At 47.6% G+C, this 25693-nt stretch overlaps 8 protein-coding genes across 8 annotated transcripts; 4 read left to right on the forward strand and 4 right to left on the reverse strand.

The window, feature by feature from the left end:
* Positions 1–1773: 1773 nt before the first annotated feature.
* VFPPC_07258 (aminoglycoside phosphotransferase) lies at positions 1774–3471 on the forward strand (the record flags this gene model as incomplete). The annotated part of the gene is made up of 2 exons (XM_018286149.2): positions 1774–2292; positions 2374–3471. The coding sequence occupies 2 exons, from the start codon at positions 1774–1776 to the stop codon at positions 3469–3471; spliced, it is 1617 nt and encodes a 538-aa protein (XP_018139758.2).
* A 2031-nt stretch (positions 3472–5502) lies between these two features.
* On the reverse strand, positions 5503–6727 carry VFPPC_07260 (hypothetical protein; the record flags this gene model as incomplete). Its single annotated transcript, XM_018286151.1, has 3 exons — positions 5503–5704; positions 5787–5906; positions 5967–6727. The coding sequence occupies 3 exons, from the start codon at positions 6725–6727 to the stop codon at positions 5503–5505; spliced, it is 1083 nt and encodes a 360-aa protein (XP_018139756.1).
* Positions 6728–8294: 1567 nt separating this feature from the next.
* VFPPC_18100 (hypothetical protein) lies at positions 8295–8574 on the reverse strand (the record flags this gene model as incomplete). Its single annotated transcript, XM_022429756.1, has 2 exons — positions 8295–8336; positions 8389–8574. 2 exons carry the CDS (start codon positions 8572–8574, stop codon positions 8295–8297), a joined length of 228 nt encoding a protein of 75 aa, XP_022285168.1.
* An 814-nt stretch (positions 8575–9388) lies between these two features.
* On the forward strand, positions 9389–9616 carry VFPPC_18101 (hypothetical protein; the record flags this gene model as incomplete). Its single annotated transcript, XM_022429757.1, has 1 exon — positions 9389–9616. The coding sequence occupies one exon, from the start codon at positions 9389–9391 to the stop codon at positions 9614–9616; it is 228 nt and encodes a 75-aa protein (XP_022285169.1).
* Positions 9617–11880: 2264 nt separating this feature from the next.
* VFPPC_07262 (tripsin) lies at positions 11881–12777 on the forward strand (the record flags this gene model as incomplete). Its single annotated transcript, XM_018286152.1, has 1 exon — positions 11881–12777. The coding sequence occupies one exon, from the start codon at positions 11881–11883 to the stop codon at positions 12775–12777; it is 897 nt and encodes a 298-aa protein (XP_018139755.1).
* A 728-nt stretch (positions 12778–13505) lies between these two features.
* On the reverse strand, positions 13506–15556 carry VFPPC_07263 (trypsin domain-containing protein; the record flags this gene model as incomplete). Its single annotated transcript, XM_018286153.1, has 3 exons — positions 13506–14377; positions 15045–15355; positions 15453–15556. The coding sequence occupies 3 exons, from the start codon at positions 15554–15556 to the stop codon at positions 13506–13508; spliced, it is 1287 nt and encodes a 428-aa protein (XP_018139754.1).
* A 7388-nt stretch (positions 15557–22944) lies between these two features.
* Positions 22945–23313, forward strand: VFPPC_07266 (AIG2-like family domain-containing protein; the record flags this gene model as incomplete). The annotated part of the gene is made up of 1 exon (XM_018286155.2): positions 22945–23313. The coding sequence occupies one exon, from the start codon at positions 22945–22947 to the stop codon at positions 23311–23313; it is 369 nt and encodes a 122-aa protein (XP_018139752.2).
* A 994-nt stretch (positions 23314–24307) lies between these two features.
* VFPPC_07267 (Ser/Thr protein phosphatase superfamily) lies at positions 24308–25107 on the reverse strand (the record flags this gene model as incomplete). The annotated part of the gene is made up of 2 exons (XM_018286156.1): positions 24308–24730; positions 24787–25107. The coding sequence occupies 2 exons, from the start codon at positions 25105–25107 to the stop codon at positions 24308–24310; spliced, it is 744 nt and encodes a 247-aa protein (XP_018139751.1).
* Between the last annotated feature and the right edge of the window lie 586 nt (positions 25108–25693).

Genomic DNA, 25693 nt, shown 5'->3' on the forward strand with positions numbered 1-25693 from the left:
ATGTCCTAAGGAGCTTGCTTCGTCCCTGAAAGGGTATTGGCCGTCCAAAATCAACTTATATTATGCAAGAGTGTCTAACATAATGTACAGGTACTTCAACACAGACGCATTCTCCGACGTCATCATATTGTGCGTTGCGAAGACCAAGAAGAAAACTGGAAAGGGGAGCGGAAGAGGAAGCTGGAAAAACAAACCGAAACGAAGACCATAACGGAAACCTTCAAGGCCCACCCACAGAGTAATTCTCTCGGCACATTCCACGGTTTTTGCTACAGTGCTGACCGGCAATTGGGTTGTATGACACCTTTCTACGCCCCCCTCCCCCCCCCCCCCCAAAAAAAAAAAAAAAAAAAAAAAAAAAGGCATTGGCTGTTGAGACTGACTGTTGAGGGTGAAGGAGGCCCGAGAGAGACAGATTAAGATCGCGGACTTTGAGCCCTCTGTAGTGAGGGCTATGTTGCGCTTTATGTATTCCTTCGATTACAGCCATGAACCACCCACTCCTGGCATGATATTCGACGCGAAGGTCTACCAGATTGCGGACAAATACGACATCCAGGCACTCAGGAAACATGCGAGACGAAAATTCAAGGACGCCATCTCACCTGGCTGGAGCGTAGACGATTTCTCAAAAGCCGTCAAGACGACATGGGGGCGCACATCTACCACGGATAGAGGTCTTCGCGACTTGATTCTGAAAGCTTCGTGCCTGCACATAAATGAGCTTCTCAAGAATAAACGTTTTCGTGGTCTTCTTAGTAAGAACTCTGATTTTGCGGTAGATCTGATTCACTCTCTGTCCAGAAGATTCTCACGTCGTTCCCTCCGAGAAAAATGTGGTTATTGCGAAGAGCTGATTCCTGTCGTCTCGAGTCGTCATGATTGTTGTCCGCGTTGCGATAAAAGGCGTTTAGATTTGATAGACGACCGAGACATCTAGAAACAAAGAAAAAAATTTGCGCCTTGCCGGGCCGCAAGTCATTTAGAGTCTGGACGAACCGTCGGCGGTTCTTCAGGGCGAGGTCGATTATGCGGTTCTGAGCCTCACCATCTTTTTCACCTTGATACTCTGCTAGCAAGCCATGCAGTGCCTTGAGTTAACATGTACGTCTTTGGTTGGCATGCATAAGACAATGCACTGCAACAAATGTCTGGTCTTACTTCTGGTTCAAGGATTCAAGGAGTGGAACTGGAAGGGTCCAAGCTGAAGGTTTGGATACAATGTACAGAGCGACGGAGAGATATGGCGACCAGGCTGGAAATACTGGAGACTGTCTGGTTGGATTGGAAATACTGCAGGTACTTGGATGAAATGGGACAATTTGATGTGTGGTGACATGGAACTTTGTGAATTGAATTGTGATATTATGAGGCTGCCAATCCCCAAGCTCCATTAATTGGGTCGCGTTGGTGTGATGTTTACCATAACGTTGAGTGTGTTGAGGAAGCCTAATACCTCAGCGGTAGGACGACTTTCTAGTCATTAGTGTATGGAGATTGATACAAAAGAATGCAACAGAGTCGTGGTTGAGAATTGTTGCTTCATCACCTTTGCAGTCCATGTCTGGTTGTTTCGAATGGACCAATGCTTGGCTCTCGGCCCGCTCGCTCCTGCCCTAAATGTTAATGTTGGCCATGCCGTGGACTCAACCTGGTCAACTGCAAATGACCTCAAGTGCTTCAACTACATGCAGGCCTCAGTTCCATTCAACATTGCAGCCTCAAGGTCCCCCGGATGCATCAAAGTGAACTTTGCCATTCCGTGCCCGCGTCATGCCCGCGCGGCCGATACATCAAGATCGAACTGACCAACATGAACCTGCTTGGGAAGGACAGCTTCAGTCTGATCAGCCGCAGCCGCAGTTGCATGTCCCTGAATCAAACCTCAGCGACTCGGAATCGCTGCAAAATGCTCTCGACGACGACGACAATGCTCTGGTCCCAATGCGCTACCCGGCCCTGAGGGAGGCATTCCTGGCATCCCTCGAGGACAAGAAAGATGTTATCGAGGCAACAGTTCGACTCCATCTGGGGGTTCGGTCCTGTCATCTGAGCGTCCGAGAGGTCTGGAGATCAGGCTCGTTCAGCGTCGTTCTTCCCATCCTCATTTCGCAAACTCGAACTGTCTTTATGCGCATCCCTTTCCCGTATCGCATTGGCGAAGACCACTGTCCGGGGAATGTTGAAGAGAAATTGCGGACCGAGATTGCCCCCTATATATGGCTGCGTCAAAATTGCCCTGATATCCCAATCCCCGAATTGCATGCCTTTGGGTTGCCTGACGGGTCAACGGTAAACATACTCCTAGACAGCCTCGGCAATTAAGTTGCTTTGCTGGCACTTGCAATGCCTGGTCCCTAACATGGCATATAGTTCACACATCCACTCCACACTCCTTTCTGGGAAAAAGCTTGGTGGATGTTGAAACGATTCGGCTGCTCGCTGCTTGGCCGCCCGATACCTGTCCATCATGTTAAACGGACTATTCGTCACTCAACCACCCCTGGATTTCTGCTCATAAGCGAGGCACGCGGCAAAAAGCTGGCCTGGTCGTGGCTAGATCATTATGACAAGAAGGCATACCGAGACCGACTGTTTCGCAGTCTTGCGCGTATATCACTTTCGCTGAAAGCGGTTCCCTTTCCACGCATTGGGTCATTGAGGTTGCAGCCAGATGGATCCCTCGCGCTGTGCAACCGGCCGCTTAGCCTCTATCTGCAGATGTTGGAGAACGAGGGCATTCCAACGCATATTCCGCTCCATCGCTTATACGCCCAAGTCGAATCTTACCTCTCGGATCTTCTCTCATTCCAGGATAACAAAGTTCGGCACCAACCCAACGCAGTACATGATGAGGAAGACGGCAAGTTGCAGCTCGCCGCGCTTACCGGCATGCGAGCCACCATGCACCACTTTATCCGGCCAGAATGTCGCGATGGACCGTTCTTCCTTCATCTGACAGACTTGCACCAGAAAAACATCTTTGTCGACCAAGACTGGAATATTCAGACAATCATCGATCTTGAGTGGGCGCACACCTTGCCTTTGGAAATGCATCTGCCCCCATATTGGCTTTCGTCAAGGATAGCGGTTGACAGTTTTGAAGACCAAGCTGCAATTGACGACTATGAGGCTATACTGGAAGAATATTGGGCAATCTACGAGGCTGAGGAAAAGAAGCGCAATGGAACCATTGTCGATGTAGCAATCCAGCGTGATACCTGGGCCAGAGGGAGCTTTTGGTACTTTCATGCTGTTCGAGTGCCCAAAGGCATGTATACGCTATTCAATAGGCATATCCAGCCACTGTTCAATAAAGAACATCCTGATCGGAAAATTTTTGACGAAGTCTTTTATTGGTACTGGGGTTCTGGCGCAGAGGGCTTTATAGAGAAGAAGCTTAGAGATAGGAAAGAGTATGAAGCTAGCGCGAGGGCCGCGTTTAAGGAAGGTTCGTTAAAAAACACTTAGGAAAGCTTCAACGTTACTTTTGTTTGATCGCATTTGAGAATAGGCGGCTTGAGATATACCTGATCTGTTACGGTTGTCGTTGGGACACCAGACCCAAGTCAAGAAAGTCGGTACACGTAACACACCTGGCTGTATGTGAATTTTTATCGGCTACAATAACCGGCTTGGGCTTCAAAGCCTGTCGCCTACTCTCGGTTCAATGTTCTTGACTTACCCGAAGTTCGTATATAATGATCAAACTCGCGGTACGCTTTTACCCCGCGCCAGGTTCTGTTCTAGATGCTTGGCAAGCATGGCCAGATCAACAAGGGCTGGTAACTAATTAGTTCCGGAACTCGCGACTATCGGCCCAGACACGCCTCAATTGGACAGCTTATTCATATGCATATATTATACACCAGTGAAATGTGCAGGCTATACTCTTTAGGTTATAAGCTTGTCTTGGGGTGTGGGATAATCACCGACGAGTTTGGAGCCGATGACCGGTTGAGAGAACCTTATACGACTCCAATACTTAATGCGATCAATACGATAGCGCACACATGTCTCAAACTAGAAGGTCAAAATAAAATGCCTTATTTATAAAAGGCAGACTGCAACCGTATTTCGGGATAAATGTCACTCTTTTTGTTGCGGAGAAAGAGGCCATTGATGGCCAACAGCTCAGATGCATGTATAAATATGGACTTGTCTGTAACTACCTCTCAACTCCTGTTACATCCGCACTCAAAAGCAGTATTGATCGACTAGTTCTTACATATCAGACATCCAAAATGGCCAAGTTGACCTCCGTTGTCCTCCTCATCATGGCTGGCTGCAACATCGCGCTTGCAGCTGGTGGCCCATGTGCGCCCGGCTACGGCGGATTCTGCATCTGTCTTGATGAAACCTACTGTAGGAGCAAGGGAGGCAGGACTGTTCCAGGAAGCCCTGGGAACTATCCGTGCCCTTCGGACCCTGCTAATGTTTTGGGTTGTGAATTCACCAACAGTTGTCCGGGGAAGGACAGCCACACGGCTTGTATGTGGAGGAACAAGTGTAGCGGGACGGTGCTCACTGGTAAGTTTCGTGATTTGGGGTTACAGATACCCGTTTTAAGCATGAGTTAACTCTTTGTAGATCCGGTTTGTCCTGGGGGGAACGATTTTATTTGCTGCAAGTGGGGTGGTAGCTGATCGTGGAGTTGAAGATCAGTCCGCAGGAGGGAGATGTCTTGGGATAGCATATGAAGGGGGATTGAGGAAGGAATGTGAATATGCTACCAGCTCTGGGTTGAGTTGTACTGAGTCAGTATTGTGTGAAGATTGGTTGTGATATTTTCGCTTATAAGAGTGAAGTGTTGGAGTTCAAAGTCAATTGATTCGTTATTGAGGATGGTGAGAGGACGCACGCAGATAATAGTCTATTCTCGCATGAGGTCGTTTCCCTTTTTTAGGCTTTGTCATTGACTATCCGGCTCAGAAAACATGATGATAAAGGTGTTTTTATCGACTCTAATTGGAATAACTCTGCTCGCTGACCGCTTCAAATTGCCTCTCAACATTACGCCCTCAGAAGATGCCCCGCTTCAATCTCCAGTAACTTAGAAACATGGTTGACAACCCAATACGGAGCCTAGGGAATAGTCTATTGGTCAGGGTGCTGATGATCGTCATGACCCATGCTGCAGGCTGATCCGTAGGACCGCCTAACAAGCATGGAAACAAACAAGCCGGGTTGCTTTTAGAGTGCGAGTCTATCAGTTTACGTTTGAGGCGCATGTAATACCCCAGAAATTGATGAGAGTGCGTTTACTTTGCAGAGCATGATTCTGAGAAGTTCTGACAATGTGCTAAAGAAACACTGACTGTCAAGTGAACAAAACGTCGAGATTTCAGCCAAAATATATGTGAAATGGAAATTCCCACTAAGTTGTGAAATGAATCATGAAGGTGTTATTAATAAACCGCCATGTCTGGCAGGATGAAAGTTGTCTTCGACAGCTAGCTTCGTCACTCTAGACAATACGCTTTCTTTCGTGTCTAAGGTGCTTTATGACCATTTGGCAAGAGGGTTCCATGGAAGCCGCATTGTACCGCCCTCTCTGCAGCACTTGATACCAACACTCCCATCATCTGTCCTGAAATAACACACGAGCGTTCTTGGCTCCCATTGCCAGAAACCACCTTTCCCGAGATCCTCTTCTGAACCTTCCATCTCTCCATCCTTTTCTAGCTGCTGGCATCTCGACAAGCTACATTATTATTAGTTGTTGTCAGACTGAGCAGTGCAGTGGCCGAGTTTGTATGGCACGGATTCAATCCAGTTATACTTACGTCAAGACACTCTCCATACCCCAAACACATGCAATGATCTTTGATGGCGGAGGTTGACAGAACTCCATCCGCTTCTTCGATAAAGCCTCGTTCTTGATTTCGATAATCGCAGTGGTTGTGCTATCGTCCAGCTTATTAGCTTTGACCAGTCATTAGGTTTCCTTAACGGGATCTACTAACTCAACTGCAATAAGCTCCATCGGCCGATCACCATACGCGTACAAGACATTAAACATCTTCCTCTCTGCTTCGGGCCAAGGATCTCCGAATTGCTTGACCAACGACTCCCCCGACAGCGTCACCGTTTGTTGCGGAGTGATTAGACTCCTAACAGCCTGCGTGACGTCCTGGTCTGCAAAAACAGCCCCGTATATATACAGCGGTGGTATATTCTGAGCTGTAAAGTTACTTGGACCATTGGCATTCACAGGCATTGGAGGAGGCACGCCCGATGGTGCGGTCATACCTCCGGCGTCTCCAGCGGGATAATATCCTGGATTTGGAGCCATACCTTGAGGCTGCCCATGGTACGGCTGCGGCGCTCCTGGTGCCCCTGGCACGTAAACGGGATATACATGCACTTGCGTTTGTGGTGTGGGCGACTGCGAGTAGTATTGCTGCTGCGGCTTGTTTCCAAAGAAACCTGCCATTTTTGCGCCAAACTTTTGACCAAACGGCTTGAGAGCTGAGGCAGCGAGAAGACCCCCGCCTACAGCAAGGGCAGTTTTACCCAGGCCGCGATCACCATCTTGAGCTGGCACATCAGCTCCTTGTGAAGGGGGAGTGTGGAAAGTTTGATCGGTCGGCGGAGCTTGGTGGTTCGGAGGAGGAGCGGGATACTCCCATTGAGTTGCACCGGTGGCAGTGAAGACATAGAACCTAGAGCGATAAACGTCAACAGTCTGTTCCTGTGATTCTGATCTGTTGTACTTGCCATGCATTATGCTCTGGACTCCAATTTGCTAGCCAACCTGACGGTACTGGCGGCGCCCCGGGCGCAGCATGGGCAGCAACATGAGCTTCAGTGTCCGGGGAAGCAGACGGCAAAGTCGGAGTTGACATCTAGGCCGTAGGAATCGAAAATACACAAGCACGATGTCGACAGAGGGTAGATTTTCCAATATGGCGATCAAGGGAGGAAGAAAATTAGGTAGGCATGAAGAAAGCCGGATCATGTATCCCGCATGTCCATGAAATACAGATCAGTCATTCGGCTAGTCTGCCTCGTGAGAGATCTATCAGGCACCTATCTTGATCTGACGGTACTTGAAGGCAGACTACGGCTGAGACAAACACGGCTGAGACTCCGGTCCGAGTTTGCCAACACGAGTGCCCGTATGTGGAAATGGTTTCAACACATTAACCCCTGCTAGGCCGCGATAAGTCGTTCTAAGTCTCCTCATTCCTACCAATTATAAGCTCATATTCACTAGTTCACCACTTTCATTGTGCTCTGTGCGCATGGCGTAGGGCTGGTCCTTGCCGTGCCACAAGGCAAACCTATCCACCATGGCTGGGTCATGGATATATCTGCGGGAATAAGCTTCATCTTTGCCGACTTTTTCCTTGGCATGCTAAGACATCTCTGAAGAGACAGGGGTTCAGTGCACTGGGCATAGATTATGAATGGAAGAGATACTTGCACGAATGCTGTGGCGCTGTTGTTGTCCTTGACCTCTTCTGGCTTCTGGTTTTATCGCCCAAGTCCAGAGCTATAAATAGCAAAGCGTGGCGTTAAACTCATACTGCCACTCCTAAGTAGCTACTGTGCCAGAGAGGTAAGAACATAGCGACAATCGACCATAATACATTAACCTTAGTTAGAAAGTCGTTGTATTATGCTTTAATATCAGTGTTTTGGTTGACCACCGGAGTTGAGTCATACGATCCTTATATATCTAACTTTTACTGAATTGTATTGGTTCGAACCGAAGGAAGACTCTTCAACTGTGGTCAAAATCAGGAACATACAGGAGAACGCCATCACTCAAACACCTAAGAATACCTAGGTCTCGATACTGCATATTGCGAGTGTCCAACCTATGGTGTAATTAAACACATCCATTTGGCCGCGAGGTTCACAGCGCTCTGCCGGCATATTAGTCACATTACTTTCAAGCTTTAATCATTTCATGCGCACTGCAAATAATTATGTGACTCTGGAGCAATTATTCAAGAAATGGTGGGAAATCTTCACGCAGTTTAGTCCTCTAGAGCGAGTGAGCACAAAATGAGCGAAAAGTCGATGAGATGTTTATAGCCTCACAAGAGTGGAAGTATATTCAAACCATGAACTGGATGACTTCATAATCAGGAATAGATCATTCACAGAGAGTGCGGCTCGCATATTGTCCAACAGTCCTCCACAGAAACGCTCAGGGCTCATACCGATCAGCATCTGACGTCGTTGATCGGTGTGTTTCCACTCGTCTATCCATTTCCCATGCATGGCAGATATACACGCCTCTACTTTACGCTTATCTGCACCAGTCATGGAAGCAGTCCAAGTTAACCATAATGGCAGTTGCACTTGCAAACAGTGCCAGCGCACTAGAAAACAATTAGTTTCGTTGGCAGTGGCGACAAATATTCTTCCACGTACGTAAGAAGCGGCACAGTTAAGATACATGCTGCCTCCGGTGCAGTCTTTCTTGCAATTATCACTCCAATAAGAGCAAGGATAGGGACCACCTCGAGCCTCAAGGGTTGAATCCTCGTTTGGTGCAGCAACAGGGCTGGCAATGGCACCAACTGACAAAATAAGGAGAAGGAGGTTGCTCGACTGCATGTTGAACGATGGGTCGTGAAAAACTTGGATTTCTGATTTGGTATTTGCTTGAGTTCAGCTTGTGTTGAAACAGGATTCAACATACTGGTGTAAGCTGCCCTCTTTATAGTAGTAGTTCTTAGTGTATATCCTGAAGGTTGCTTGATGTATAGACTCTGCCATGCTACACGATATACGAGGAAGGTCCGAAGGCGCTTTCAGAATATAGCGTCTTGGCCGTTCGCGGGTAAATTTGAATACCAAATTAGAGCCGTGCATCTATTATTGATTTTACTAAAACTAATGCTCAAGGAGAGACGATTCCAGTGTTAGCTCTGGAACTTTGCCAGTCACAATATCGACTACAGCCGCAGTCACTTCCGCGTGATTGAGCGCTAGGATTCAACGTAGCTACAGTTTGTCAAAAAATGTGTCCGATTAAGCGTCCGGCCCAGAAACCGTGGGCGTGAGCTTCAAAGGTAAAGAAACGGCTGCTCTTATACAATATGTAGCTTTCGGCTATATCTGAAAAGCACAGAAAGTTTATTGCGAAACACTTCAGTTATTACATTTTGTGTTAGTTGTTTCGAACTTGGAGCACCATAACCTTTCCCTTTAGGCTATTTATTATTTCTCCACCTTCGTAGCTACTATTGTAATGTGCGTCAGCAGGCGAATTGAATTCTAATCCGCTGAAATCTAAATTAAATCAAACTACCAAGTACTACAGTGTTGAACTCTCCGATATCGTATTGCATGCCGAGGGCGTGGGCTGCTGCGAACCTCGCAATTGAGTCAAGATAGAAATGAGACCCCATTGGCCGTTCTAGTTCCAATGTTTCAGTATTCTTACTGTGTCAGCCTAACACAGTCTCGTGTCGGCCTGGGCACATGCCTTAACTTGCGGTTATGGCATAATGCGAAATACGATATAATAGTTGCGGCGTCTTGGTTGCAGCAGATCAGACGTCACTGCTGCGGGGGATTCCCTCTTACCCCAGATTATATTTTTCACAACTTTAATTGTGCGGGGAAGAAGTTGTATGTGCTTTCTGTGAAATGAACAAGAGACCACGGGCAGCAGCCGCTAACATATATCAGCCGAAGGCAAGTTTGCCACTTTGGTGTTACTGTAACTTGATGAGCACTCCCCAGGCTTGGGCTAACCTTGGAAGGTCACATCAATAGCACAGGATGCGTTCTACGGGCGATTAGGAGCTTTCCCAACCATGATGGTGTTTTATCCCCTGCGCGCTACGTGGTAATACAGTTATTGAGCAAGCTTACTGGCCACACCAATCGCATACTTTGACGATTTGGCCGTGGGGTTTTGAGTTCGGCCCGAATATGAAATAAACGGCCGGCTGCCGCTATTGGTTGTTTAACTAGCTTCATTGAGGATGGGGATCATCGACTAACAGAGAGTAAGCACGGGCAGTATAGGTACATGCCAGAATCCCATTGGTGTCTAATTCGGCTTGGAGCCAGCGTAAGGAAGTATGTGGCCATCTAACACTCAAGGACAGGATATACCGACTCAACATAAATGGGCTGAGGAGGCGGCAAGACTTAAATGCTCGGAATGCTCGGCTCATCTTGATACTTAACCACCTTCGTTTCTTCTCTCTACTCCTATTATTTAAGCAATTTGTTAGGCGCCTTGTTGACCTGCATACCCCATCTCATACTCTAAGGTGTCTAACGGATGAGAAAACTAGTGAAATGTGACCACGAAAGCTCAACGGCGGCAATCGACACCGCCACGTAGAGGCCGACTTCAGACGTCTCACTGGTCGGAGATCTTCCAAATGAATGGAGTCAACAGTCAATACTGGGGTAATTCGAAAGTTGACTAAGCTAACTGCAACGGCTTTTTCAAGTTAGTTGCTAGTGATTCGTGAATGATCCGTACGGCGGCTTCTCCGAAGAACTTGGCGTCATTAAAAACCACAAGAATGTTAGAAAATACACCGAGACCCGTACAGGTGCTGTCAATTTGCCCGCCTGTTGATTGTATCCATTGACAATGACTTTTCGGAAAACTTATAATATTTAGTTGCCGCTATTACTGTGACAGTAGTGCGCTATACTTGAATTGGTTATTGCCGTTGACTAACACATTAGTGAGCACAAGTTGCTATTCTTGGTAGTCTGACATTCCATTCACTGAGGCCTGTTGCGCAAGAAATATGGACAAGAAGGAGGTTAATGCTAAAACCTGGAACTGTGTAAATCGGTTGGTTGATATTTGAATGATCCTCGCTGAAAATTTGAGTAAGCATTGGCGACTCTCTTTCTCAATGACCCGGTTCGCGTAAGTGGCAGTCAATAGACCAAGAAGGCATATCGGTCGTGTAACAAACTCCAGATATTATGCATATTTTCCTACTCGATATTCAGCCCTGCATATAAACCCAGAAACTCTCTTTGACATATTAACGCGAACCTGACTTGATGAGTTTACCTCAGCCCCAGGAACGGCAGGGCAGACAACCGGAGATCGCCAAGCGCGGAAAAGGCTCGGAGAACATAAAGTCAATAAGCAAAGCCATCTTGCCTTTAACTCTAGACAATGTAGTTGATGAATCTTTCGTCTCACGAAGAGCATACCAGAGTAGCACCAGGCCGATCGTCACCGGCGAAATTCGGCGTACCCCGGATCTAATTCGCGAACGGGCCAGACCCTGACCTGATACTTTTCGGTGAAATATCTGGCGCGTTTACCGAGAACGAAAAGACCTCAATCTTGATACCCCTGAGAAGGATCGAATTCTGCAACCCTTCTGAGATGGGGCTAGGAGACGTGGTCTGTGTTTGGGTGGCGAGCATACAGGTGTGTGTTGTTGGTGCTGGTTTCAATAACTCTCAGGATTTGCAAACGCTTACGAGGTAGTACAAATTTAGAACGCGTCCATCTTGACGCTTAAAGCTTCACCTACCTGCAAATTTGTCCATACAATGGGACGATTCACCGTGGCGCTTAGATTCCGTGGTTGTTGGTTGTTCAACTGACAGCAGCTGACGGATGAAGCTGTCATAAAGCTAGTTTTTGGGTTTCAACTAGCTCGCGAAATCCATTTCCTTATTGGGCAACTTGGTCGCTGTGTTACATTGTCTTAGATGCCTGTCAAATGACTTGCGGCAAGGTTTACCGAGACTCCATCGCCAAGCTTAGTGCTCACGGAGGGAATGCCAGAAGCATTCCAGTTGTCCAGGAGGTGTGTTTCAGCGAAAATATAAATAGATCTGCCTCTGATCAAAGGTTTTGCAAGGAACCCAATCTTTTCTACCCAAATATTCTTATCTCTGGGTCTTCTAACCTTGACAATGAAGTATAGTTTGCTCCTCTTCCTTGCTCCGCTTGGAGTATGGAGCCGTGCCTGTACATGCGGGCAGGCAAATCAGAATGGCGCCTATTCGAGAAATGAAAACGTCATTCCTCGGGCTGAAAATGCCGATGAAATGCTGGACAGACGTGACGTACACGACGGCCTCGCAGAAAAACGGGATGATCTTTACGCCAGGCTCATCAACGGGAAACCGACCGGCCTCCACGAGTATCCTTTCATAGCTGCAGTCGTGTACAACTCTGGAGCCAAGAGGATTTCGTGCCCAGGTGCAATCATTGACAAGAAGCACATACTCATCACGGCACATTGTGTCAACGGCATACGAGCAAATAACATTGGTGTCTATGCCGGTTCAAACAAGTTCGACGTACCATCAGCGAAATTACGAACAGTCGCAGCCATTCATCCTCATCCTAAATGGGACTCGGAGAGGCGCTTTTACGACGTCGCACTGCTTCAACTACAAGATCCTCTTTCTTTTGATCGAAACACAAACATTGTGTGTGTACCAAGCCAGCCTCGAGACTTCAACAACCAGACAGCTACGGCGCTAGCTTGGGGGTCACCATCGTCCGGGGAAGGACAGCTTGTGCAAACGAAGTTCGAGACGCACAACTTGGATTCCTGCAGCGTCCGTGGTACTGGGGGTCCGCAGTTCTGTACGTATGCACCAGGCGAGGGGGTTTGTGATAATGCCTCAGACGGCCCCTTGCTGCTGTGGCAGGAACCAACGTCTAGAAGATACTTTGCTGTTGGTTTGTCTTCTTGGGGCCAGTCTTGCAAAAAGTTCCCAGAGGTTGCAACCGATCTTACTCAGCTGAAGCCATGGATTCAGGAGGTTGTTGGAGCGGGTGGTGGCACCCTGTGCCCGTAGTTGTAAGCTACGGTCGTCTTTTGGACCCTGTGTGATTCAAGTAGATCACGAGATGCGTACTGTTGGAGTAATTTTGAGTTATTTATACCGCCGAGATGGTTATTCCACCTCCACCCTCTTGTGTGTTTCTGTTACCCGTGTCAGATAACTTCCGTGATTGGGATCTGTTTTCAGAACCGCTCAACCGTACATTTACTGTAGTTAATCAAGAATTTTTTTTTTGATATCCTTTCTTGGCCGTACGAATTATCCGGTGGCAGCTTATGTGGCTGAAGCGTAAAGATTTCAGTGCCTGAGCCAACATTTCGTCATAGCGCGGGTGAATGATGACCACTTGTAAGAGGCAAGTGATGAGGTTAATGTCGTGACGTGCCGAGTTCGTGTCCAGCACTCAACAAATCTTGGCACGCTCACGGGAGGGCAATGGGAACCAACAGTGCAAAGGAAATAACTAGATCTTCAGAGCATTACCTTATTAATCGGCCGTGCCAGCGAATTTGAACTGAATGTAAGCATGAAAGTGCGGAGATCCTGATTTCTTTGCAGATTTCCTATTGATGGACTTTCCACTATCTGTCATGTCAATATGAAGCAGCCAGTCTCATATCAGAGCAGAGAGACTTGGAGAATAACCATGAGAGACTGCAAACAACTTTACAGCTTTGGGATCTCTCTGTTTGTGATTATTCGCTTATCTGGGTTGCTAGTTGCCTAAGACCCCTGTCTAATTACATTTGTGATAGGATAAAATTACGAAGATAAGCGACATTTGCATAGACATCCGGTACGCCTTGTGCACACGGCAGCACCCAGGATGCTATGCCCACCTGCATCCCGTTCGCAATTAGAGGACCGCCAGTGTCGCCAAGGCAAAAACCAACTCCCTTCCCACTAAAGGCACACAGGTGACTATTGTCAAGTGGCATGCCGGCATGCCTCTTCTGGCATTCATTATAGCCGACAACCTCCTGTCCCATTTTCTGAAGCTTGTCCGACAGGTCTCCACTGACTGAGGTCCTTCCCCAGCCAGATGAGGCAACTCTGTTACCAGCAGATGGAAAAACAGTTGCCAGAGCAATAGGGTTCTGGTACTGACTATATTTTATAGGTGCGGCTAGTGTGATGACAGCTACGTCGTTTCCCCAGGCAGCCTTTTGCTGGCCAGTGTAGCCTGGGTGTATAACGGCCTTAAGTACCTTATGTAGCTGACCACCATTGACGTCGATTGTGCCAGTTGCGACTTGGAAATAATCGATATTCATGCCCTCTACGCAGTGTGCCGCCGTCAGAATCTTAGTTGGAGAGATAATGGAGGCCCCGCAGGAATGTTTACCGCCATAACGAAGGCTTGCTTGATGGGGAAATTTTCCGAGCGAGAACTGGCCATACTTGTCTATAGAGTTAATTTCTGGTTCTTTGAAAGAAAGGGCATAGATAAAGGTAAGTTCCACATCGTCTTTTCGCATCAGATGCGACAGCACACTTCTTTTAGATGGGAACGTAAACGTGCGTCCATAAGTCTTCGTGTAAGTTTTCGCCTTGAAATAATGCTCATAGACATGGCGAAGCGGGTAAGAATGACAACTAGATCTTCCGAGCACTATGTTGTTAGTCGACCATCGCAGGGACGTTAAACTTGACATAATCATCAAATCTCGATATCCTCGCCCACACCTAGAAGATTTCGTGATGGTTGACTTTCTACTGATGTAATGTACATTTTAAGAAGCAATCCACACCGGGGAGCAACATGATCCAAAGGAATAGCCAAACAAAAATACGCGGAACCGCATAGCTGTCAAGATTTCATTACACATATTCAATTACAGTGTATTGCAAAAGATCTATGGGTGCCAAGGATTGACAGAATTGATTGCTTGAATTGACTACCTAGGTATATGAGGAAGAAAACGAGCACTCTGTGCAGCCGGGTTGAGCCGGCTGGAGTGAAAACAGAAAGCAAAGCAGCAAGCAAAACACACAATGGGGAGAAAAGAAGGGACATGAAATATAGAATATTTCAGCCGTTCAATTCAAGTCCTTCGGCTACTGCCGTTGACACAATTTCTGCGCTTAGTTAGCAGACAAATGTGACTCTATAAATGGAAGAAGATTTGCAACATTTGCATAAACATCCGGAACCCTTGGTGAACACGACACAGCTCCGGATTTTATGCCCGCCAGTTTGCCGTTCACAATCAGAGCACTGCCAGCAGGAGCTTGGCAACCACCAACCCCCAAGCTACTGAGGGCACACAAATTGCTACTGTCCAGTGCCAGGTTCTTGTGTGCCTGCTGGCACTGATCAAGACCGACAACTGTCTCTTCCTGTTTCAGAAGACTGCCCAGCAAGCCTCCAACAAGCGGGATCGTCCAGCCAACCTGGACACCCCTGGTGCCGGCAGCTGGAGAAGTAGTCACCGGAGCAATAGGTCCTTGGAACTGATTCAATAGTATGGGTTTAGCCAGTTTAATGAGGGCAATGTCGCTTTTTGCGGCATCTTGTTGCTGACCAGTGTAGCCTGGGTGTATGGTGATGCTAGCCACCTCGATGTCTTCCTCGGCAAGAGCAGTAGAGCTGAGTATTGTGAGGTTGGTCAGCTGGCTGGCTACAGGAACGAGGCAATGTGCCGCCGTTAAGATGTATCTGTTAGCCACAATGAAGCCCCCCGCACTGTATACGCCCAGCTTGAATGTTTACTTGGGAAGAAGGCACTATCTGGGCTAGGCACGGCTGCCCGAGGGCGAAAATTGAGTAGAGCAGTGGTGATGTCTTCATGTTGGGTAAGGTAATTTATGTAATGAGAAAGCATTGTTGATGAGTGTTAAGATGGCCAGGTAGCCTTTTGGGTCATGGCGGGTTGAGGATTCGAACCAGTTTTATACTCCATCCGCAGCGTAATGATGGCCAAGTTTGACCACGATATTTGCGTGTAATGTGACCACGTAAGAAACGATAACCCACATGCCAATGATGTTCGAGGCACGGAAGTCTAACAAACAGTCGGTGTATAGGTTGAGTGTGTCTGCATTATACCATCGAGACGACAACCAGGCCAGGAATTTGGAACTGTGCTGACTCTGCTGAGGTTATCCACAGGGTTTCAGACGTGTGTACATGGTCCAATCATAACAGGCCTGTCTCATCGCCGTTGGTATGGGTAGTGTGGCCTAGAATGGAAAGGACACCAACATCCAATTCCTTTGCAAGCCTTGTCTCTCTGAGAAGAGTCTAAGTTTTAGTTCCAGAGGGTTGAAAATTGAGGTTCATCCAAGACGTGGTACTGTTGAGGACAGTTGGTCTTCAACTCTCTGCGAAAAGGTTTTGTGTAGCACATCTATGGATTCCAGTCATTGAAACATTGAATGGTGGAAGGAATCGATTGAGTGGACTGAATACTTGAAGAGGTAAAATGAGCGTCTTCATAGCTAAATTGAGCTATCTGAACAAAAAGCGCAAATGGAAGCAAAATATACAGACAGAATCCGGGAGTCGCTGTTCTGCCCGCCGAATCTGGCGGGAGCTACCGCCGCTTTTGGCGTCTTTGACAGCGAGGGACTAGCACATAGTGATATAACAAGCAATAAGGTAGGGTTAAAAAATAAAATTTGCGGTCAAGTCTGTTGTTCAATTTACCCGTCGGGGGATGGGCCTCCCTTTTATCTGCAAACCAGCTGGTTGATCAAATGAAAAGTCCAAGCCACTTGTCTTACCCCCAAGTGTGAGCTCTTCCGCCCGCCCACACACCCGTCACCCTTTGAATTCCACCTCTGTTTTCTGACTACGCAGATGGACCAGAAAGATGATCGGAGGACTCGTCGGGACTCGACATTGGAGAAGAATAAGCACCAATGCGAGGATAGAACTGATCAAATGGAGTTGATGGGCGCAAAAGCAGCGACTGGCTGGCTATTGGCATGCCTGGAGCACGATATGAGTCGAACGCGTTGCACTGGTCCAGATTCGTATCATTAAGATCAGCTGTATTGGCGGAACTCGGCGGAACAGTTGGTAGAAGTTCTGTCCTACAGTCGGACATCAAAGCAATGCCTTCGAGCTGAGTGAAAGAGTCGGTGACAACTGACAAGTCCAGGTCGGCCAGGGTGCATGTATGGACGGGAGGCCCCACATGCACAGGGGCGTTGGGGATCAGTGTCTCCACCCCCACCACATGCAGGGAGCAAGTGGCATCAACATCAGCTAAAACCAGGAGGTTGAAATTGGAGCTGTGCTTGCCGTGGATGCGTCTCAGGTGCTCGTCAAGGTTATCCTTTCTTTTAAACGGCTCGAGATCAGGGCCTTTTTTGCTGCGCGCACAGCCATCGACCGGGCACCAGATCGAGGTGGCACCGTGAATGTGCTTCTTGTGACGAGTGAGGTTGGACCTCTTGGAGAATGTTGTGTGACAAGACGGCCAGTCGCACTGGGGTCTACAATGAGTCGTTAATAGGATCCCTGCAGGGGAGAGAAGGGGGCCCACCTTGGAGGTCTGAAAATTGACAGGGGCTTGCGTCAGCGTAAAAAAAAAAATCAAGCTCTCACTCGACAGAAGTGTTGCTGCTCGGCATGGGTTCATCAGGTGCAAAATATGCCTGGAGGCATGAACATTGGCATCTGGCATCATATTTTCGAATTTCGACGAGGCAAAGAGGGATAGGCCAGCTATTTAAAATATCATTCGAAGGAAGGCCGTTTCGAGGTCCTGGAAGCAGGATCACTGGTTTGAGGAATAAGCGCAGGCCGTTCGAAAGAAAAGCAAGCAAGCATATGATTGAAACGATGGAGAAAGTTTGGTTGGGGAGAAGATAAAATTCTGGCTACGGAGATGTAGAAAACAAGATGAGGCGGGCTGGGCCTGAAGCCAGCCAACTGGACGGTCTGGTTGATTGATGCACTCCCGACACCATCAGGCTTAGGCACGAATTTTTGCCAGGCAGCAGTTGACTCTAGTGCTTTTCCGTGCTTCAAAGGGTCTGCATGAGCGGGCATTCATGAAATGTGAGGGCAGGGTGGTATATAGACCGTGAGGTGTAAAAAAAGAGAGAAGAAGAAAAAGAATTAGTATTAGTTGAAGTCAAGAGTACCCCGTGCAAAGCTTGTGTTGCGAGGGGAAGTTCGGCATGTTTTTTCACAGCTTGGTCTGGAAGGGCTTTGGTAAAGTCCTGGCGAATGGCGGCGAGGGCGCTTTGCCCGATCGGGGTGCCGCCAAAACCGGTGGGGGAAACAGCGCCTCCCAGACTACAACTTAAAGAAAAAGGGAGGAAATATATGTTAAACCCCTTGGTTAGCCCTCTTTAACATTTAACTGCGCACCAGTTAAATTAAGTTTTATCTCCTCGCGTCATCAGTCAACAAAACGGTGTTGGGTTATCGTTATCCTGGGTATCAATGCTGGCACCCCTTTCCAGAAGCAGCTCAACGATGGCCTCTTGCCATCCGAGGGCATCCTTTCCAATGTTGGTACTGTTTACCGGAAGCAGAACGCAGATAACCTCACAGACCGTGTAGATGGCACACATTAGCGGCAAGCTTAGCAAGGTCAATTATCATGGTTCCAAATCAGGTTGTGCCTACCTTGGCTGCTGCGGGTGACATGTTTGTCTCGAAAAAGCAAATCATGTCTGGTTGAAAATCTTACGACGAAAGAGCGTACAAAATTTGTCTTTCTAGGATCTTAAGGCTTAGGAATTTACTAAACCTTGTAACTCGAGAAGAGACTAGTTAGGTTAGTCTTGTACTATTAGAATAAGCGACTTAATAGCTATTTTGTCGTTAGGAGTGCCAAGAGAAGCGGTCTAAAAATCATACTAAGGTTGACTAAAGCCATGCTACATTTGTCTATTTGGATTAACGCTTTAATGTTCCTTAATTAGTAGTCCACCAATACTGGGGCCAATAAGAATAAGTGGTCAACTCGCTTGTTGGCTTGCCACAGCGGGCTCATAGCTACGCCTCTCGAAGTGCGCCACCTAAATCACAAAGCTAATGGAAGCTTTTCTAGTACGCAGCTGCAACCTGCTAGTTTAGACATAGATAATTGCTCTTGCGACAGGAAGGCCCTCGGAAAGACTATCACTCAGCTATGTATGCGTATCTTTCTTTGTGTATAAAGAGGCTCTAACGAGTGGCTATCCAGGCCCGGGAACAGTAACTTTAGGCACATCGACTACCTAGGTAGGTGATTACCGTCTGTGGGGGTGAGCAGAGAGTCGCAAGGCGCTAGTATTGACACAAAAGTAAAAAAGACTGCCGAATGACATTGAATACTTAGTTAGGTACGCGTGAGTAAACCTTAATGAAGTCAATGGGTGCCTCCAGTGAGTCATCGTATCAACTATTTAACCTGTAAATATCCTGTTTACCCCCTTGGCCGCATGTCATTCACTTTTTGCCTTGATATACATGCCAAGATTTTGAGTCTTGACATCTGCTATCATCAGCTTGCAGCCAAAAGGCCAACATGATGTCGTATTGGTCTTCATTACCTCCCGAGATCCGCGCCATCATCCTAAAGCTACTAACGCATCATAAAAACATAGCGCCATATGCCACAGTCTCAAGAGAATGGCGACATGTCATAGAGAAGAAGAACTTTGGCCACCTCAAGCTCCATCCATCGTGCCTGGACTCGCTTGAGCGACTCGCCGAGCATTACAAAGGGCTCATTAAGCACGTTTGGCTTAATATCGAGCTTAAAAGATATACTTGCCGAATTTGCCGAAAAATGGAGTCGGCGACATGGTTCCTTGCCAATGATAAAATCATAGCAGCAGCAATCACGAGAATATTCCTCATCTTGGCCAACTGGAAGCAGGATGGAGGGGGCTTAACACTTGAGCTTAATGCATACTCGCCAAGCGACTCGGAACACTGGTTTAAGGGGTGCTACTTTGGAGCACTGGATGAAGATGAGCTCCAGTTCCTTGAATCTGAGAGCCAGCCGCAAAACGGCGCGACTGCGACTGCGACTGCGATTCACGATCCTAGCCACGGATGGTGGCACGGCCGCATGATTGAAGCACCCAGTGAGGATGCCTTACGACGACCATTTGAACCATCTGAGCCCAAGTTTCAGGAAGAGCTCCCTCCGGTACAAGCCGTAACAAAATTCCTTCTCCGCAGACAGTGTCGACGTCAACTAAACCCTTTGACCTTATCATATCTTTGGTCAAAGCTTCCCCGATTAGAAGAGATTATTTATGAGCCATGGCAGTTATCTGAAGTGGTCTCTCAAGACCTTTGGGATTTGGGTAGGAAACCGCATCTAACATTTATCGCGTCATAAGCCTAACCATCTGAACTGTAGGCTACAAGAAAATGATTAGCCAGCAACTTCCAGCGAGTGTCAAGACTGTTAAAATATTCGAAGACTTCAATGAAAATTATCTGGAATTATTTCAGCTTTCGCAAGGCATACATACGTTCCTGAACCCAGACCGAGTCCGGATTACGACTCCTGTGGTAGGCGCTGCATTTGCGGAAAACAGCCGGAAACTTGAATGCCTATCGGTTGCTTTTCTAGCTGATGCCTACGACTTCTTCGAGGCTTGTCAGCCTCATTGGCGATGGAATCAGCTGCGTTCCCTCACATTGACCTCCCGGATAATGTATACGGCCAATTCAATCCAAACCAGCAAGCTACTAGAAGCCGCGGCGCAATCTGCACTTCACATGCCAAAGCTTGAGACTATGACTCTATGGAATGGAGCAAAAGGGGAGGCTTGTGCGTGTACCTGGCGCCGACAAGGTGCTTTACTATCTTGGCGCGGGACATGGGATTTACAGCTGGAGCTCTCGGCCCTTAACGCTTGGAAGAGGGTGGCATATAAATATGCTCGCCGGGAGCTTACAGTAAACACAGATCTCTTGGCGTATCAAATTGGCTCTCACGGGGACGCTATTCATTACCTGGGTCTGCACTCTGTGGTCGACGATATATCCCTACAGCAAATACGTAAAGAGAATAATTCCGGTTAGCCTGGCTCGTTAACATAGAAAAGACCCCCTGAAAGGAGAAGAAGGCAGTACTCTATTGGAGTGTTTGTAGTGATATCTATCGTGGTGGTTGCTTGGTGAGTGTACAGAATGGGAGGAGCTGATTGGTGTAGTGGAAATCAATTCATGCCTAGAATTAGCCAACAGCTCAAAATATAAAAGCCTTTCTCCAGCTAGCAATATGACTCCAATCCGCTATTATCAACTGGGGGATAAGACCCGTCCCGCCGTAAGTAGTGCTTCTCCAAAGATCAACATCCAACGCGAATAACCCGCCACATCTAGATACAATAAAGTGCATCTAAAGGGAAAGCCTAATACGTGTTGAAATCCTCCCTGAAGCTACATCCTACTGTGGTAACTTGGCGCGGCCCTGCATCGGAGGTTCCCGGACAGCCGTCATGATCGATACCGGAGCTGTGGCGGTCATTAAACCTAATCGTATTAGCCGTGAACATATCGTATCAAGTTCGTCTCGGAATGCTGAGAAACGTCCGTTTTCAGCGCAAGTATCGGACAAGGAGAGCCCAACCTCGGGTTTGACTTTCATTGACGAAACAGGGGCTCACTTGAGCGGAAATACAGAAAAGATCTATCCGTTAGAACTCTCTACCGACTTCAACGCAGATGTACCACGCGGTCACTGCACAGAGCTTTCTCAATACACAAATGCTGGGATTTCTGATCTTGACGGACGCCACCATGGCTCCAGAGGATAGATATATATCTTGCCTCTATCCGCAATTTGGCAAAGGGGTGCAGAATTGGTGGAATCTCGGCAAGCTATAAACATGGCCGTCTTGGAACTGGTATAAAGAGCGCTGGAAATTCTCTTCAAACGTGCACAATACGGCTTATGACAAGTTTATACAAGGGGTTGGTAATGATTGAGAGAAATGCACTGCCTATGCTATCTTCGTATGCAATCAAACCGATAGATGCACCATATCAATATCGCAGGGCTCGTCTCCGCTATCTGAGAGTTGATCCCTTTGGTGACATAATGAGCCGCCAGGGCTAAAGCGGCACAACGTGACAACTGCATTGTGTTATCTGCCTTTCCAATATTCCATTATGTCGGACGGTTTCCGACGGCAGTGTGATTGAGCACACAGCTGTTTCATATGTGACGGAGCTTGAAAGTCTCGGTTCGTCGGCATCATTTGGAGACAGGTCAACTGGTTACGGAACCGTTTGTTGCGCCATATTCTTGGGAAAGGGAGTGTTCTAGTAAACAGAGGCACAGCAGTAGCTCCGGAATTATGAGGAACACCGTCCTTAGACTTCGTTTATCGACATTTGGTGTAACACTAGACCTACAGTCTGTGGTCAAAGGTATTTGAACATATCCAAGTATACACTAACGCAGCTCAATATGCCTCAACAGCTTTATACATCATTAAACAGAGGCTTAGGGATTATTAGTTAGCATGCATGGCTATTGATGCCATGCACGCCAAATGTCATCCATTGTTGCCTCCAATTGAGCCGAACGCTGGTCGCCAATACACCGGTACAAAAAATCACAAAGACTTCAGTTTTAGAAATCTGTCTTGCCGTCTTACTAGCGGCGTTTCTATGGACATGCCTGTTCATGCATTTTTGGATGACCCGGCCGCAGGATCATGACTTGAGTCCATGAGTTGGTGCGAGGCAGCGACATTGAACCCCCATCTCGTCCGACCAGCCTTTGGGCGGAAACCACGACTCTACAATACACACCGTCATCGACCAACACACTGATCATCCTATCCTCGATAGCAAGAACTATCAAGAAAAGCGACACGACAAATCTACAGTAATCGCTCAGGCAATCTACGCGTCCGCTGGTTCAGTCTACTCCCAGGAAATGCAGTCCCGCACGAGCAGTGACGATGAAGCCACTGCAGCGAAGAGCCACGATGACAATATTGCCAGTGGGTGTCAACCATGCCCAATTTCTTCAACTTCAGCGCTAATACCCCATAGAACCAACAGGAATCCAGACCTCAGATAATCCCAGAGTCAGTAAAGACCAAATGCTAGCCGACAAGAAGATACTAGCCGAAGCAATCCACTCCGGCCAAATGCCACTTCACTACGCAGCCCCGCCAGAACCCCAAATCATCGAACCGTATCCAGAGGGTGACACAGACTTCGAGCCGTGTGCGTTCTTCTTTTACGGGACCTTGATGGACCCTCAAGTCCTCATGGTAATTGCCATGCTCGACGACTTGCCAGACCTGTCGAACGCGTGGGTCCAAGGATATGACATGAAGCTATGGAATGGAATATACCCGACCCTTCTCCCAAGGCCTGACGCTAAGGATCGAATTGTTGGCAAGGTTTGGCGAGCAACCAGCATAGCTCAGTGTTTGAGATTGCAACGGTACGAGACTTCGGCGTACGAGAGTGCAGATTGCGACATCCATCTCGAAAGCGGAGAGGTAGTCAAAGGTCTGACATTTACATGGGCGAGGGATGTAGCAAGTGAGGAGTTGAGTGATGGGAGGTTTGACTTGAAGCATTGGCAGGAAAATCACAAGAAACCGCTGTTCTAGGTCATTGTTAATACCGACGCGTGTGGGGGTTGTTTTATGACGCGGGTTGGGAGATGCTTTTAAAGCGTGCCAGCAGAGAAATCATCTGTTACTAGATTATCCCCCTCTTTCACAAGGTTATCCCACCTAATAGAAGAGTCTTCTTTTAGCAAGGTCTTGTGAATTGTGAATTTCTACAAGACTATCTATCTTGCTATCATCTTCATAGTAATAGGTCTTCTAACTGCAGAGAGGTCCCCCAATCCAACAGGGTCTTCCAATCTAGCAGCACATTTCGCGATATCTTCCTTCCTTCCTTCCAATTGTAAGATTATTCTCCCTTACACTCACAATCTCCCCTCAACGCCCACTTTCAAGTTCTACATCCTTCAACAACAAAGACCGCCAGAGACTTCCTGGCCATTAGGAACCAGGAATAATAGTAGCAATAGTAGCAGCAGCAACAGCAGCAGTAGCAGTAGCAGTAGCTCCAGCAGATAGCTCAATTCAATAGACCTTCCTCTCCAACAGACCTTTCCTGTTAACAGACCTCTCCTATTAATAGACCTTCCAGGAATACCCCTAACAGCATTTTTTGTGAAAAAATCATCATATTTCTAACAGGTTTCTAATAGGTCTCAAGAGATCAGCACAATCTAAAGGCTCCAAGGAATCCTAAGCGGGTTAGGATTTTAACAGCTATCAAGCCATCAAGAGAGTCTTACAGTCCCTGTCTTAAAACACCCATCGCAGGCTACAGTATATACCACTGCGTTGCCGTAAATTATGTCACATTTTGCAATATGAACTACCGATCTACGGGCTGTCACCGACGGAGCCTCGGCGCTATACATATTGAATCCTATGGTCTTGTAAGTTGTCAGTATCCGGGTCTACAGGGTAGAATTCTAAACCCCACGAAGTCGCTATCACGCTTGTCCTGACCAGTTGTGCCTGAATCCTTCAAATCAGAATTCCTTACTGCATCAATCAATACAACTTCAACCTATCCTCATCAAAGAACCACCGTCTTCCCCGGATCAAAACCCTCGGCCAAATCAGCGGCATACCCTGCCTGGTTCGTCACAAGCCTCAACAGTCCAACACCGCCGCGACGACCAACCTCAAAATCGCAATTATAATGCGTATGCCCAAATGCCCACACCTTAACCTTGCCACTGACGAAGCAAGGCTCCTTTGACAAGTCAGTGCAGAAGCCGCTCGTGATAAGACTCCTCATATGCTTCGGATCAATCGCACGGGGATCCCGCGAGGGACTCCAATGCGTCAAGATCATGATGCTGACATCCGTTTTCTCCAGCTCAGTCACCTGGTCGTTCAGCCAATTAAGATCCTTCGCATGCATGTCATTGTGGTTGTCTGTAGTCCAGTCCGTAATCTGGGAGAAGTCGTTGACGTGGATACCCATCGTGATATGCTTATCGGGTGGGATGTAGGAGAACAGGCTGCACCCCAGAATGACCACATTTGTACTGGTAGGCGAAGAGTCGTGCGGTCCAGGAGAGCAAACTCCCCGATGTATGTGTCTTGCCGGCATTCATCTTCGAATGTTCGTAGTGTGGAGAGAGTATCATCCCAGTTGGAGTGGTATGCTTCGTGGTTGCCGGGAACGAGTAACACTGCCTTGAATGACTTTAGTTGCAGGCGTAGAAATGCGAGATACTCGGCCGTGTGTGGACCGATGTTGCCGATATCTCCCAGTAGGGCTAGATATGGTGCTTTGGGAACGATTTCGTAGACATGGTAGCACTTTGGTGACTCGAGATGCAGGTCTGAGATGACCTGGATCGACATCGTCAAGGGGGAGGTTAAGATTCGATGCTAATTTGCTGTGTTTGGGGATCTGCAGATTATAAAGGGGATGAAGGCCGTGGTTAGAATTTGGCATGCGTGTTGGCAACGGATCAAAGTTTAAATTAAAAGCACCGGTAAAGGGAGGTCCAAATGGTATTTCCTCCTGTGCTATAATAACATTGAACATTGAAAGCCTCGTGTCCGTAGCGTGCGCCCTGGCCGAGTCGCCAGGAACGCCAGGAAGGGACCAGACGGCCAGGCAGTTTCTGGACTAGTATTCGGACTTTAACCCTCTAGCCTTCAGATTCTTAATTACTCTTTCAAGGCTGGTCGTCCCAATCGGCCCAGTCTTAGTGTGTTCTCGTCTTGTCATGGCCCCAATCTAGCGTCGTGACATTCAACTATGAATCAAAAGCACTATACTGTTTCCCATCTAATGACTAACCAAGCAGGCTGTCTCAATTTATTTATTGCATCTTGGGTCATATACAGTCTGTAGTCAAAGGTATTTAGACATATCCAAGTATACACTAACACAGCTCAATATGCCACAGCACACAGCGCGATATACGATACCTTTCCTTGT

This window comes from Pochonia chlamydosporia, chromosome 7, assembly GCF_001653235.2.
Source record: "Pochonia chlamydosporia 170 chromosome 7, whole genome shotgun sequence".
Classification (NCBI taxonomy): Eukaryota; Fungi; Ascomycota; class Sordariomycetes; order Hypocreales; family Clavicipitaceae; genus Pochonia; species Pochonia chlamydosporia.